General features: G+C 48.8%; 1 protein-coding gene across 1 annotated transcript; it reads right to left on the bottom strand.

The window, feature by feature from the left end:
* Positions 1–324: 324 nt before the first annotated feature.
* TMPRSS6 (transmembrane serine protease 6) lies at positions 325–15,576 on the bottom strand. The gene is made up of 17 exons (XM_054278126.1): positions 15,429–15,576; positions 15,105–15,247; positions 14,858–14,925; positions 13,441–13,625; positions 10,681–10,722; positions 9,632–9,836; positions 9,168–9,304; positions 8,846–8,958; positions 8,255–8,364; positions 7,040–7,185; positions 6,043–6,141; positions 4,015–4,128; positions 3,612–3,728; positions 2,710–2,878; positions 2,035–2,306; positions 1,204–1,340; positions 325–501 (listed from the first exon to the last, which is right to left on the bottom strand). The coding sequence occupies exons 1-17, from the start codon at positions 15,574–15,576 to the stop codon at positions 343–345; spliced, it is 2,364 nt and encodes a 787-aa protein (XP_054134101.1). The 3' UTR covers positions 325–342.
* Positions 15,577–16,024: the final 448 nt, after the last annotated feature.

The following is a 16,024-nucleotide window of genomic DNA, read 5'->3' as shown; positions in this document are numbered from 1 at the left end:
GAAAGTTCAACTCCCCTTATTCCTCTTCTCAGAAACCATCAGCTTGGGCCTATTGCTGTGTGTCATTGCCCCAGACTCCCTCACCTGCCTCCCTTCTCCCTGCTTTTGGATGGATGGCCTAAAAACCCCTTGGGATGCTCCCTGGGAAGCACTAAGGGAGAGGAGGGTCTGCCTGCTTTTCTCCACAATCCCTGCAGCAGCCTTTTTTTACCTAGTTCAGAGGAGCATCCTGGGTCTGACAACATCCCACACTCTCTTTCTTCGGGAGGCAAGTGAGCAAGATCAGGAATGAGTGCCATGTGAGTGTAGGTGTGATGGGGAGAAGACAGAGTTGCACTTTTCTCAGCTCATGGTTTGGTTCATCCAGCCCAGCACTTGAGTGATCCTGGTGTATACTCCATAGTGATTTGCACGTGCACATCCCATTCCCCAGCTGACCAAACCAGCCAGAAACCATCTGCCACTGGGTTCTTTGCAGGCCAGTGGACCTCCAGAATCACCCTAGAAAAAAGAAAAGTAAAATCAAGTGGTGGTGATCCACCAGCTTCTGCTGCTGGCTGATTATGTTGTCTTTGAGCCCCTCTGTATAGAGATCCCTGTATCCCCTCAGCTCATGGCTGGGACATCTGTAACATTCCTTGTACTTTTAGGCAGATGTAAAAAACAGTCTGCAGTGCAAACATCTGACAGTTATTCCTTCATCATGCAAATTCCTCCCCCTCAGCCAGGTCCTAAAAAGCTGATTGCTCTACTGATTCCTCCTGGCCCGCCTGGCATTTCCAAGTATGTGGCAGGCAAGGATGATTGTTGGAATTTAACTGGATTCCATGAGGGGTGGCAGAGAGGAATTCCTTGAGGTTAATAGTAATGAAGGACCACACAGGTTATGGTGTATGACAGGTGTTAAAGAGGCTGAGGGTGTAAGAGACTGATGTAGTCACCTGACTTGAAAGTGGGAGGTAGAGTGGAGAATGGGCTGAAATGAGAAAAGGGTAATTTAACTGTATTTGGATCCTAAGGCAAGGATGCTGGGAAGAAGTGGTCATGAGAGCCGTTGTTGGCTGCTTAGATCAGAGGAAGTGTTGGGAGAGTGACCTTATGTGGTCTTTACCCCCCTCATTTCAGGCTGTGCATTGCATTTGTGAGACTTGGGACACATCCCACCTCTGGTAGTCAACCCTGATCCCACAACTCCTCTGTCACCTGGCAAGCATCCTTCTTGCCCTGGTAGTACCCAGCACACAGCATCCTGGGAGTAATCATATAGTGATAAGCCTCACTGCAGATGTTCTGCTGGATGAGCTGCACGTCCACCTTCTGCAGAACATTGCTGGTATGCCCTGAAAAGTAGAGCACCAAAATTAGCACAGGTGGGCTATGGTGGAACTTCCTCTAGACCATGGCCACCTCACTGCATGCTGAAACCTGCCATTGGAATTTCTGTTCCGCTCTCCACTGGCATCACAGTCTCTGACTTTGAGCAGAGCACTTTTTTCTGCGTGGAAGGCATAAAATTCCCCTTCATTCCTTTCCCTACAGGCATATGTTGTGGGTACTTCAGCTTTTGGGACAAGTATTTTGCTTTGGGGAAACCTCTGGGTTGTCAGTGTCTTGGGTTTGTTTCTCACCGAAAGGTATGTTAAGCTCTTCTGTCTAAGAGTACAAACCAGGAGTGTTCAGGTCTGTATAGTCTCCTGAGTGTTTCCAATTGGGAAGCTGCTGGAACAAGTCTGTCAGTGGGTGAAGGCAGTAAATTGACCTGAAGGGCTGTTCTAGTCTTGGCTATTCTAGTCTTTGAATGAGGAAACACACACTGTTCCCATACAGATTACCAGACTGCCATGTCTGCCTCTCCACATGAGGTTTCAGGGCACTCAACAGGTAACTGTGGTCAACCTAATACCAAAATCAGAAGGAGTGAAGGAGGCACAATGTTTTGGGATGAACAGAAGCCTGTTGTGCCTATGACACATCTGAACCTATGTTTCTGCCTCAGCACTGCTGCAGTAGGCCACCAAGAGACCTTGAACCTACCTCCTTCCTTGAGGGCTCCCCAGCCAGTGATCCAGCAAAGAAGGCCAGGCTCAAAGATGTGAGATGGAGCAGGCAAGCAGATGGGCTGGATTAAGGGTGAGATGATCACAGGATGATCCAGCTGGAGCAGGGCCACATCATAATCATGGCTGTCCTCCTCATAATAAGGGTGAAGAAAGAGATGGATAACCTTGAAGGACACCTCTGTGTGGCCGGTGGCATTTTGCAAGTATTTACCCAAGTAAACGGTCCAGATGGAGGGGGAGGCCAACCTGTAGGATGCAGCAGAGGAGCATGGGACCCAAAGGGCACACTTTGCAGGTAATGCTATCCCCATCCTAGCACATGCTGACATCTCCATCGCTGTGACAGTGTGGGGACAAGACAGAGCCAAAACAAAGGTGGAGCTGTGCAGCATCTTCCTCTATCACTGCCCCCTGAGAGCTGCTCTGCAAATCTCAGCATTGCCCCTTTTCCTCTGCACACACCACCGGATAATACTGCATATATCCATACCCCTTTCTTCGGTTCCAAGCCATGGAGAAGCGTGGCTGAGGTGCCAGAGGAGGAGTGCAGCTGCCCCATGTCATTTTCATCAGTCATAAGAGCCTCCCATCACGCATGACAAGGAAAGCAATGCAAATCTTTCTACCAGCACCTCCCTTCTCCGTTTACCTCTCATCCTGGAAGCAGTGCGCGGCTGAGACCACCCAGCGGTCAGCAACGAGTGTTCCCCCACAAATGTGCCGGCCCCGAACTTGCAGGCTGGCCTGCCACGGCCATTCCCCTTCCACAGAATTCATACCACCCACAATCCTGCTGAGAGGTGCTTGCATCCCACAGTCTGAGGAGGAGACACAGCAGGTACTTCAGGGAAGGAAGGGAACATGAAACACTGTGCCTGCCCTTCTATTCCTACTTAGTTGACTGAAGAGTTTGACCTCTAATTGCTTGTCTTACCCAGCCAGCACATGCTTTATGTACTGCCCAGGACAGGTCTAGTGAGCACTCCCTCCCAGCATTCCCCATCTCCAGCTGCAGCCTGGGGATGCCTTTGGGGCAGCATGCTGACTGTGCTAACTGCTGTGCTGTCAGGAAACCCTCCCTGTCATTCTCCTTCACTGCCTACTGAGGCTCCAGAAAAAAAAACAAGTAGGGAAATCAAAACATTAACTCTCTCCCTGCCAGTGGCCATGCAGACATGGGTGATTTTCCTGGCTGGAGCTTTGAACAATGACATATTAGCTGACAGAGTGGTCAAACAGGCAGCCTGTAGGTTGAATCTGGCCTGTCAGGCATGTCTGTCTGGCCTGATGCCTCTGCCTGAAGGAGGCAGGGAGCAGCTGTCCAAAGAGCAAGAGCTTGCTCACACTCAGCACAGAGCTGGCTTGTTGCTGCTGTCCCTGCCACTGCAGGGTGGAGCAGGGACACTGGTACTGTAGGACTGAGGTGGGGAGAAGGTGGTGGAACAAGGGAGGGTGGCTGCTTCTTCTGGGTGGTGGGAGAAAATGGGGCAACTTGCAGCTACGTGTCATCCTGAACCTGTCTGGCTGATGTGTGGCTGATCATTTCCTCACCACAGTGATTCTCATCAGACAGGTCCTTGCAGTCTGCAGTGGTGTCACACAGTGGGTTGGGTTTCTTCACACAGGTCCCATCTTCACAGCGGTAGGTGAAAGGACCGCAGGGGACCCCTGCAAAAAGGAAGGGAAGCCAAGACTGAGAGAGGACAGCTGGTTGTAGATACAGCCTGAAGTCCTTTAAACGAGAAGAAAGGGCAGCAGAAGAGCTTGGGGGAACTCCATAAATGATGCCAGGGAATTTCCTGAACAAACAAATGGCTCACAAACATCGTGAGGAGGCTGGGCGAGCTAACTCCCCAATGGTGCCCTTATGTCACATGTGGGAAGTACTCCACAGACAGCCTTGGTTTGAACACAGGGGTGGGCATTTGTCATCCCAGCACTGTCCCGTCCCTACCTCCACTGCAGTGCTCCTCATCACTCCCGTTGACACAGTCCAGCTGCTGGTTGCAGACCCTGCTGAACTCGATGCAAGTGCTGTCCTCATGGCACTGGAACTTTGCAGGGCACACTGCACAGGAGGGAAGCATGGGGGAATCAGGCAGACAAGGTGTGAGGTCAGGGTCATAAGTCCTGCAGTCTCTGCAGCCTCTACCCCCACCTCATAAGCTGTGCTTGAGACCAGCTCTGGTTTAGTGCAGCTGTGTAACTTTTGCCTGATCTGCATTCTAGCTATGCCTGCACTCTGTCTTACACTTCACTGTTGCTGACTTAACTTTTCTTGTCTTGGCCTCAGACCCACCTCAGCACTATGTACTTGTCTTGAGGTCCCTGGACTCTTCAGTTACCACCAGCAGTCCTGATCTGCTTGCCTTGTTAGGGTTTTGTAGGATTGCATCCTGTCTGGTGAGGTCACTGTTCCTCCTGCCTTGCTGTCAACCCCAGCTCATGGGTCACTGTTCCACACAAACCAGCACTTCCCCTTGCAGCTGAGTCCTGAACAACACAGGATTCCATAATGTCCATGAGCTCTGGTGGACACTGGAGGATGGAGATGGGTCTAAGCTGCCTGCCCACCACAGAGTTTGACTTCTGTCCACAGATTTCCACAGCAGGAACTTGTTCTGTTTGTGTGTACCATTTTCTTACTGCAATGACTATATTTTTTTCATTAATAGCATGAAGCTTCTAGATGACTAAAGGTACATAAAGGTCTGAGGCAACTTGAACTTTGATTTTAAAGACAGAGATTATTCCATACCAACATAGAGTGAATAACCAGAGATGCAGTAGTGGCAAGAGTATAAGAATGGAAGGAAATAATAATGTTTCTATTTTCTTTTTCAAATATAAATAATATTGGAAAACACAGAGTGTGGGGTTTCTGTCAGTCTTGGTCTGTGCCAATCTGTGGACATGATATCCCTGGGGCCAAGGAGATACCAGGATTCAAGAAAAGATTAGATATTCATAAGGATGCAAATGTATCCATGTCTACAGGAGGGAAGCATGCAAACCCTGATGTCAGACAGCTGGATGATGGGACAGAGCACATTGTCAGCAACACTGCAGACAATACAAAACCCAACTTTGGCAATCTTATGTGAGGTCTCACATTTCTAGCACTGAATTAAAGCTTCTTTAGAAAGATTTTTCCTTCCTTTGACTTTAGACTTTTCCTACAGCTTCCTCTGAATCTTTCAAAACTGGCCACTCTCTCCAGTGGTTCAGGGCTCTTTATCTGTGAAAGAAACATCTATAGGAAACAACTAATGAAAAGTTAGTGGTGGCAGCAATATGATGAGCCTCCCATCACACCAGAGGTGAGGGAATAGATGAATTAGGTGCCATGTCTAAGCCTGAATTGCTGTTTCTATGAGAATGGGGCTCTGCAGAAGTTCTGAGATGCTAAGAGTGGAGCCTGAATCAGCACTGCTTTTGGCATGAAGAACTGATTGAGGCTGATCAAGGACTTTGATGCTCCCAAACTCGGGCAAAATATATGAGTGAGGATCTGTACAGATGAAGTGTCACAAATGGCTGGGGGGGAAAGCAGAGAAAGGGCAGCAGGTGGGCTAGGGGAGGTGAGAGCAGGGAGTGGGATGCTGAGGGGTGTGACAGCAGAGGAGGCTCTAGGCCAGGGCTGAGGTTGGTTGTAGACCCTGGGTGGGAGGAAAGCAGGACAAGGTGGGGGACAGCTTGGGCAGGGGGCTTCTTTCAGGCTGCCTGGAACTCTTGGTGCTCCTACGGGACTCTCACAGGAAGGCTGTACTGTGACAGGAGCCAGAAGCATTACTGCTCTTTCCAGAGCAGGCTAAAGCCATATAGCAGTGGGATGAGACTTCCAAGGGCACAGAGGTTTAAGTTCCTAAAGTTGAGGTACAAGGCTGTGACTTGGCCACCCAAATCTCCTCCCTGCCTTCAGAGGAGCAAAGGGCTGTGTCTTGCTGAGACTAGGGACTAGCAGGGAGAAGAAATCACTCACCACAGTTTCTCTCATCCAGCCCATTGGGGCAATCTTTGATCCCGTCACAGGCTGGGACACACAAACCGTTCACCAAACACAGAAACTCCCCAGGACAGGCTGTGAAACCAAAAGAGAGTAATTAGTTCCCAGTGACTGGAAACCTCCTGGCAGCAGAGCACCATGGCTTGAACTGCACACTCTCCTGACCACAAGAGTGCTGCTGCAGTGTACTGCACTCCCCAAAATCTGCCATGTCATCTGCTCTTAACGGGGACATATGGAGCCAGGATATGCACCAGGGGAAAGAAGGCTTTCACTGTTTTGCATGGTACCAGTGGGCAATATCCAGGACAGCCATCTGTCTGGCACGCCATATCAGGATCACGGCTGTTTCATGTCTCCTGAATGCCACAGGAAAGCGGAAACAGGCTCTTTGGAGTTGCTATCAAAACTTACGTGGGACCTTGAAGGGCTTGTTGTTAGACACGTTGACAGGTGCACATATTCAGGGACTGGTGTGCATTACTGGCACCCTTTAGGAGGGAGATGGTGAAACCTTGGAAAGACAGACTGTGGGTGGCATTTGCATATGTGTGTATTTGTGTGCGGTTTTATTCGTCTCTTGTTTGCACGGATTCCAAGGTGAGCAGGAAACAGCTCTCTCTAAGAGATCTTGTAATCAAAACAAATGTTGTTTCAAGCGGAGTTGCTTTCTCATTGAATTCCCAAGGCCAGTCTGTGATGTTGACTTGAGGGTAAGATTTTAGGCAATTTTGTGACTTTGGGTTTTGTTGCATGGATGCTCTGGCCACAAGAGGCAGGGCCACATGTGCAGAAACAGCTTTGCACATAATTGCTTCTTCTTTTGGGGGGATCACTGATTTGTGAGCATCTTCCTGAAGGGTGGATGGTACCTAGGGCTCCTGAGTTGTGCCTTGTGTTTTCTCCCAGCACAAGCCAAGTGCAGAGGGGCTGCTGGGCCCCCAGAAAGGAGCAGGGAAGAAGCCAAGCTTACGGTCAGATTGCTTGTACAAGCTGTAAGCTGCCTGTACGCCAGGGCCAGTTAAGGAGATCTGCGAGGTGAAGGTGATGGCGACGTCAGCAGAAGATGTGACTGGGATCCGCTCAGCGTAGGCTTGCAGGGTCCGCAGGCCACACAACCTGAGGGGCAAACACAGGCAAGGTGGGCTGGACAGGGAGGCAGGGACAAAGCAGGGCAAGGGGGCTGCGTGGGGCTGGGGTGGGAAGGGGTCACACAGACTGGGTGCTGCGGGCAAACCAGAAATACAAAGTGCTTTCAGTATGCATGAGATACAGAGTCCAGAGGGACTCTCCTGTCTTTGGACTTTTCCTGCTTTCTGGAAAGCACAGAGATCAGGCCATACAAAGCAGTTCGGTTTTTATAGCGTAAGAAGATTCTCCTTCGTAATCTTCCTGAAGAAGCCATGTTGTAGAAACTGTGGCACTGACAGTTTAAGAGAGGGAGGCAGGGAGAGAAAAAGTGGAAATCCTAAGCCAGGGTAACATAACTTCTAGATCAGATCTTCCTAGGAAGAGAAGTTACCCCTACAGGAACCATGGAGAAGGCACTAATGAGGTGGATTGGGGGCGGTTTTGGAGGGAAACAGGCAATTTTGCAATAAGTGGGAGGAAAACCAAAAGGTATAGGTCCATCTGTCTCAGAGCCAGCTTTGAGGAGATGGGAGCACAACAGGTCTCCATCCTTTTCACCTGGGCAGTGGTGAGCAGTGGCCCCAGCTACATACGGATGCTATTTTTGGGAAGTCCTGCAGGGAAATGGCTGCAGTCAAAGCAGGAGGATATGGAACTAAGGGGAAGATCTGTACGGAGGTGGCTGCAAGGCAATGGCACACACAGATAATATTGCAGAGGTGGTGACAGGCAGATTTGCAAACACAGGAGACGTGGGAGGACACCAAGGTTACACACACAGGAGAAAACTAAGAAGCCTGATGCGAACAGCAAGACAGAGAAAGGTTGGTAGCTTGAAGCAAATCTGTGAGAAATGTGTTCACTGGGGAGAGAGTGAACAGGATTAGCAGAAAAGCAGGAGGCACTAGCACAAAGAGTGGTCACTGAGTGCAGCTCAGCGTATGGCCCTTCTTCCTCACATATGGTGGCTGAAGTGAGCAGGGAACCCGCAGAGGTTTAATCCTTGTTTTATCCCAGGTGGGAAGTGAGAGACAGAAACCAGGACCCCACCACACACCTTCTGTTCTGAATGATCCACTGGCCTTGGGTACAGGGCAGGTCGTGCTTCTGTCTGCTGAGCGCGTAGGCGTCGAACCAGAGGGTGACCCCATAGTCGAGGGATGGGACCTGCAGACAAGGGGGTGCAGAGCAGGGGCAGAGGGCAGATGGCTCCTGGGAGTGTTACAGCACACTCCGTAAGTCAGACATGAGCAGAGTAAATGGGAAGGCCAGGTGTCTCTGACCACACTGTAGTCAGAAAGAAGCACCCTCTAAACTGGAGCCATGCCACAGCCCAGGGTGGCTCTGCTGCTGGTATCAAAGCCTGGCAATTCTTATCAATTCCTATCAATCTAGTTCTGTTTTGAAGAACCCCTCCAGAGATCAGATTTCAGATTCCTCCTCAGCTACAGCATCTCTGTGCTGGCATGCAATATTAGACTTCTTCCCCTTCAGAAACACACCTTATGTGGAGGCTGGGCAGGCTGTCACCCTCTTCTTGCTTCTCATGATGATCTGACTGAGAGCCCTGGCTGTACCCCCACAATGTGCAGAGTGCTGCCCTGGTTTTGGGGACAGGGTGGGTGCTCTTGTGGGAGCTGGCTCTTACCGTCATGTGCCAGGTGCACTGTGTGTTGGGTGAGTAGTAACTGGGGTAGTGTGGGGTGCCGATCTTCCCCTGTAGCTCCAGGCTCTCCCGCAGAGTTATGTTCACTTCACAAGCTGTAAATACAGACATTCAAAGCCCTGCTCTCTGTCAGCTCAGCCTCAGCCCAGGGAGGCCATGTAACCTGCCTTTTACTGACTACCCCTGCAATCCAGAATGAATTCTGCCCCTAACAGGGATGCAGGACCTCTAGGAGCTGTGATACTGTAGGAGAAAACCAATTTTCTCCCTGTAACTATAGCCACTCTCCTCCAGCCTTCCTCACCTTCGAGGGGCACCGCCTGTGCTGAGAGGATGAAAGGGTCATAGTAGCTGTACATGGCTTTCTTCCACACAACAGACATGACAGGGCCAGACGAAAGGACTTCAACTATGGGCTCCTGCCGGCTGCAGCCATAGATCCTCAGGGAAAGAGATCAAAGGATGGGAGTGAAGCAAGCAGTAAACAAATGAAAGAGAAGAATGAAAAAGAGAGGCAGTGGATATCTGTGTGATCCACACACAGCAGTTGTAAGGTGCTATCTCTGAACCAAGCAAAGGGCCAACAGCAGCAGCTCCTGCAGCATGGTTTTAAGACATATCCCACATCAGTGAGCTGAGCAATAACAGACAGGTTGCACATCAAGGAGAACCTCCTTTGATGTCGTCTGACACCTTCCCCTGCTGTGGTGTGTCGTGCCATCCTGCCTGCCTCCCCCAGCACGTTCTCCCTGCTCAGGAGCAACCTACGAGGTGATGAGGTGTTTCTCCAGGGGCCCGGCTGCGTCGTACATGGCCAGGCGGTCCCTGCAGTCAGGCAGGGTCCACTCCAGCCGCAGCTTGATCATGTAGCCCTTGAGGCCATGCAGGTGCCAAAGACAACTGGAGGCCAGGTAATCAGGGCCCTCCAGCCTTAGGACATCATCCTCCTGGACATAGCTGTACCTGTAGCAACCTGAAATAGATGTGGTTGTATGAGAAATAGAGATATGGGATTGTCCCTTGCTATATCAGTGCAAGCCCTTTTTTAGGGTAAGGCTGACTCATCCCAGTGATCTCGGTTTACTTTTACATATGTTGTGGTGGCACTGATCCTTTTGTACCATTGCCCCAGTTTCTCTAAGAACTGTCCCCCCTTCCTTGGTTAACCTAACACTACCTCAGGCTTTAAATACCAGCACAGCACAGTTATCTTCCACTGGCTTTATTTACTTTTTCACCTCTTTCTCCTCTCAGCCCCATATTCTTCCTGGCTTCAGATCTCCCTCATCTGAATTCCAGGTTTCAGAAGACTTTCACACCAGGATTTTTGAGTAAATATCAGCTTAAAGGTGAGCTTCTAATAGCATATCTAATGCAAGCTGCCAGACAGAGAACTTACAACACTGCCTGAAAAAACTAAAAGCATCTTCAAACATTGCCAAGACAACAGACTCCTAAATGAGGCACATCCAATGCAAAACCATGCAGGAAACCCCCACCCCAACAGCAGCATGGCATGGGGCCTGGAATCAGCACTGTGGTGCCAGTATACCCTGCTATTTCACAGTTCTCATTAGGACCTGGACAAGTCTGAGGTGGCTGCATTGCCCCTGGCAGCTGGCATCTCTGCCCAGAGCCATCCAGTACATAGCAGTCATGTAGTTTGGATCTGGCCAAGCAGCAGCACTGATGCACCCTTGCTGCTACTCTCCCCTCCCCAGGATTTACAACTCCAGGAGGCCAACAAGCTTTCTGTCCCCAGTGAAAATCCCTCCCTTAAGGTCATGAACTCAAAAGGAAAGGAGAAGGTAGCCTACCCAGAGTGGACTGCAGCACTACTATGTCTTTCATACTGGATTCTGTTAGAAAGAAAACACATAAAGGAAGATAAACAAAAATATAAACTGGATAAAATAAGATAATCTGATCACCTTGTATGGTAGGTGAGGACTCCTTTCCTTCCTTCTGCAACTAGCTCACTTACAGCTTCAGCATGGGGCATCCTCTAGGTACCTCTGTGTCTGCTTTCAGGGTGTTGTTTTAGTCATGCCTTCCTCAGCCCATCTCTCTGGGAAATTTCTCTGCCCTTGACCCAAATCCAACAGCCCTAATTCCTGCTTTCCAGCCCACCAGGAACTTCTCTGCCTTTTTCCTTGCCCATTTTAGTGTGCTGTTCCAGGACCTCTTCCCCTTCCCTCAAGGGCTGGGCATTGCTTCAGGCAGACATCCCCCTCCCCTGCCAGCCACATCACAGGGCACAGCCCCACTTCCCAGAGCCTTCTCCATCTGCTCTCCCGCTTGAAACAATGCCCAATCAAAAATATGGGAGTCACTGAGGGTGGAGAGGAGTTCCCTTTTGATGACCACTGTGCAATGAGTTACTCAACATCCTTGCAGAGTCCACCTTTGGAGAAAGGAGTTGCAGAGAAAGTGACCATCGGGGCTACAAATCTCTGCAAATCAGCCACAGAGTGGATGACACTTTAAGACAGATGGGCTTTTCTCCAGCCTCCCAGCTGAACTGGAATCAGCCAGAGATCAGGTGCTACTGGGAATAATTGCCAAAATAAAAGGCACTGTGAAGTCATCTGGGTGTGAGGATTGTTGTTGGGGGTTTGCCTAGGTCAGGGCTTTGGTTATTTGTAGCTTCCAAGCAAATCCGTGGGGAGAGATGAGTGGTTTTGTCATAGCAAAAACAGTTGTGGAAAATAGGATGCTGCAGGCATAAGGCAGGCTCCTAGGCAAGCTCGTGTGCTGTAGGGAATAGTCTGTGCAGAGCTGGTAGTAAGTACTCCTATATCTGAAGGTAATTAAATCGAGTTCCTGTAGAGAACAGCAAGTCCTGAACGATTTTTGGAGAAAGGGGGAAGGTAGTGTACTGCAAGGTAGCCACTGAGTGTGGCTGTTAGTAAAAACAAAGCACTGGAGATGGTGGAGAGGTTCCTGCAGTAGTCAATGGTTTGCAGCTCTGCAAAGTCCCAAGGCAGAGTTTAGAGCTGAGCAGGCCGGCAAGAGTCTGCCCGAAAGCAATGAAGTGCTAATGGCTGCTCTTGGCTGGCTGCTTCTCCACTCTGTACAGGGCAAAAGACACCAGAGGTGAAGTCACTGGCTGGAGGCCACCCTGCCTCAACAGTATAAGAAATTTTTGGCTTTTGTCTCAGTTATCAGACTGTGCTTCTGACTGGAGAGGGATAGGACTAGGGAAAGCAGAAGGAGCTGGATAAACTACAACTGGTGTGCTAAGTCCAAAATAGAAAGAAGTGTGGTCTGGTGAAATGAATAAAACAGTGAAACAGATGCAGAGCAAATAAGAGGGAACTGGGAACAGCTAAAATTATGGCACCATCATTTTTATTTGTTTATGGGTTGCATAATGAAGTGAACAAATAAAAGGAAAATGCTAGATGGGCTGACTTGGAAGGATTTAGCATATTTCCTTGTGATATCTTTGTAAAGAAAGTTCATTTATATTGGCTGAGCATAGGATCTGGTATGCTGGAAACAAATCATAAGTAGAAGTAAGAAGCCAATGGTAACTGTGGGAGGAGATGTCTTGATGAGATGCTGATGCATCTTCTGACTAAGACCTTAAAATGATGGTCTGGATGAGGGAGTGAAAATCATTTAGGGAAAATCGAATTTTCTTTACAGGCACCAAAAAATGACCCACAAAACAGTTGGGATGTGGGGGTAAAAGTTAAAGAAAGTATGGGTAGGATATAACAAAAGAAACTTCATCTTAGAATAATGCAAGACGCCATGCCTGGGGGGAAAAAACCCAAAACAAACAACTTGGAGATTGAACATCTCATGGGAAGAAGAAACTTGGAAATAGGAGTCCCAAGAGGAGGAGAAGAAACGCGGTGTATTTTAAAACCTGTGAGATTTGGTACTCTGTAAGAGGGATCAGACAAGGCTGGCAAGTTAAGCCTCATTACATTGATCAGATATAAATTCCATTGGACTTGTATGCATTGATTACATATATATCCTTGGCCCCTTACCTAACAGCTGCTCTGGAGTAGTTTTGCATGGATGGCTTTTTAAACAGGCTGTGACCTTCACTGTGAGCAACAATAAATAATCCTTAAAATCATATGTCAGGAACTGAAATGACAAAGATGCTTTGTCTCAGAGGAAGACTTAGTGGTGACTCAGATATGTTGCTTTTGTTCTCTCTATCAAACAGTCTGGAATAATCTCCCAAAGGAAAGTAGCAAACCTAAGTGCTTGGTATTTTCAAGCTGAGCTGATCAAAGTCATGACCTGTCTAAGACCTTGCTCTACAAAAGCCAAAGCTGATGGGTGAAAAAAGAATCACCTATCTGATCATGGTCAGGTGTATCTCCAATAATTTCAATCCTTTAAAGGAAGGAATTTTTTTTTAAAATCAAACTTCAGTTCTTCTCTATCAGGAAAAAAATGCCTAACATTGTATCTCCTGATCCTTGCTATTTCCCTCCTCCTCTTCAGGTTTCCTCCATCTCCTTCAAAAGACTCCTGGCCTTTGCTCCTAACCTTCTGCATCGTGGAGCATTCCTGACTGCTCAGGCCACAGCTGAGCAGCTGGTACTTACCCAGGAGAACCAGAGAGTCTGGGTTGAGCCTGTACTCTGTCTGGTAGGACAGGCTGCCTGAGCTGTTGAAGCTGGTGGAGAGCTCTTGGTGGAGCACTGTGTTTACCCTCTCAGCAGTTGCCTCCTTCTGCTGACTCTCAGGGATTTGGAGGGTGAACCAGAAGAAGAAGGTCAGAGCTCCCTCCCTAACAGAGAAATAGCATGTAAAAAATAGTCTTGCTCATCATCTCCAGAATTACTGGAGAGACAAACCCTGGAGAATTACCCTCCCCACTATTTCTCCATAAATCAGACATATATGTGTAGATTTTCCAACTCTGCTGCTGTGACCCAGAGGAACTTCTCTGAGTGGGGCAGGAGAGCTGCAGTATCCATGGTGTGAGTCAGTGCTTCGTGGGAAGAAGCCGTTCCATGCCATCTGGCTTTACTGATGACCATATGAGCTCAAATTATTATGATAATTAATCAAGACTAGTCTAATGAGTAGTCTCATTTCAGGAAGAAATGACCTTTGGGTACTACTGACCAGGGGTTGAAATGAGAAGCTCAAGACTTCACTGTCTCATCTCCCAGTGGTGACAAGTGGATGATTTATGACCAGATACCTTACCCCAACCCATTAATGCTGGGCAGGCTAAAGCTGCAGGAGACTGTGCCTGGGAAAGTTCTGTTCAACCAGCTGGCTGAGAAAATTGGCTGGGGGAAGGCAAGGAGATGTTGCAACACATCTTTGTTTAGTAAAACGCCAGAGGAAGATGTGCAAGTGAAACTTTTCTTTCCCAATTGAAAATGGAATTACGTCAAAGCTGGAATATTCCTTAGGTAAAGGACAAATTTAGGGGTGTGGTTTTCCATAGGAATAAAATCAGAAGCAAATTACCATCAGTCTGGAAATCTTTTCTGCTATCCTGTTCTACTGTTATGACCTGGAAAGCTGTAGTCCCACATCTGTCCCATTCCCCTGTTATCCTGTTCCCAGATGGTCCAGGCTTCTTGGCGGGAATAACTTTTCCACGCTGCAATCTGGCCTCTCCCTTCTGTGCCTAGAGTCAGGCCATAAAATAGTTTTCTTGAATTAGAAAAATTAATTTCCAGCTGCTTGGTTTCTATTGACAATGCCAAGACAATTTTTTTTAATCTTTTCCCAATTAGTTTTTTTTTACTCTCTTGAACTTTTGCCTCTCTGAAAAATTTCTCAGTTTTGGCTTTTCATCATGACCTGGGATGAAGAGGAGCATCAAAATATCCCCAGCTCTATTATGCTGGAGCAATTCTGAGCCTTGACTGTCCAGCTTAGCTTGGAGGTCATGGCAGGGTCTGCAGACGTTTGTCGTGGGCAGATTTCAGTGAAACCAGAGTACAGTTTTCTGGAAGCTTTCACACAGGAACAAGCAGATATGCTGCAGGTGCTACTCACCCAAAGGCATACACCGTGCTGGAGTTGTAGTACTGACCCAGCTCTGTGGCACGAATCAGTTCCTTCAGCTGCAATGAGAATGAGGTCCTATAACTACAGGGCAATGTTACAGTGCCTGATCCCACCTTTCATCCCGCTCGCTGTACAGCCTGCCCAAGCCTGCCCTTGGATGGGGGTGCCTGAGCCCTTCCTCATCCGACTCAGTGGGCAGCCTCAGGGCTGGCTCTGTTGAGGAAAGTGCCCTCACCATGCTCTGGAGCTTAGCTGACTCCACCCAGAAGGCCCTGGACTCCACCTGCCCCAGCTCCGGGGAGTAGCGGCGTTTGAGGACCTGGAGGCTGCCGCAGTAGAACTGCAGGATGGAGGGCTCCACGTGCCATGGTCTGTAGTCTGCCAAGAGAAGACACTGCCGGGTCACCTTAGTGATACATAGGAGAGAGGGGGTTACCCCTGTGTGTGACTGTCTAAAGGCCACCCAGAGGCACTAATGTGCTCTGGGCTGGGCATTGCTTTGACTACCCACCCCCCCCCGCCCCCGCCTCCTCTGGGGAGAAAAAACGTGAATTTTTACCTAGGAAATACCAGGTTGCTGCAGCAGCTCCAGCCAGCACAAGAAAGGCTATCCCAAGGGGCACATAGCGGAGGCAGCGACGTGAGTTATTTTCTGATTTGTCATTTGAGAGGGAGCTGGAGTCTTCCTCCTGTTCCTCGGCCTCCATCAGGCGCGTCTGGTGACACAGCATGCCAGGGTCAGGCTGGTTTTTCTGTTTCCCCTCACACCCTCTCTGAAGGTGTTATGCCAAATCTGTCCTCCTCTCCCAAGATGTACGGCCCCAAGAGATCACTGTGCAAATATCAAAGACTTTGCTCAGAGCAAATGTGAGTAAAACTGCTACATCGGTGGGAGACAGGCTCCCAGGACACTGTCTTGTCTACATCTCCTGGTAATCCATTGGTATTCAAAGGCATTCCCTGGGTTTTTCTTCTGTCAAAAGTGCAAATTAGTACAATAATGAGTTTCTCTGAATACAGAAGTGTTGTCCTCCCAGGCTGGGAGTTGTTTTAAAACTAGTATTTTTTTTGATCTAGAAATCAATGTGGAAGAAAATGGGTGACCTGAAATGTGAGCAAAAGCTGCACAAAGCAGCCACTGCCTGGGAACCTGAA

Source organism: Melozone crissalis, unplaced genomic scaffold (assembly GCF_028551555.1).
Source record: "Melozone crissalis strain CALT ecotype California unplaced genomic scaffold, PUWL_Pcris_2 ptg000004l_1, whole genome shotgun sequence".
Taxonomy (NCBI): domain Eukaryota; kingdom Metazoa; phylum Chordata; class Aves; order Passeriformes; family Passerellidae; genus Melozone; species Melozone crissalis.
Note: the sequence above shows the minus strand (reverse complement) of the source record. Positions and strands in the feature narration are given on the sequence as shown.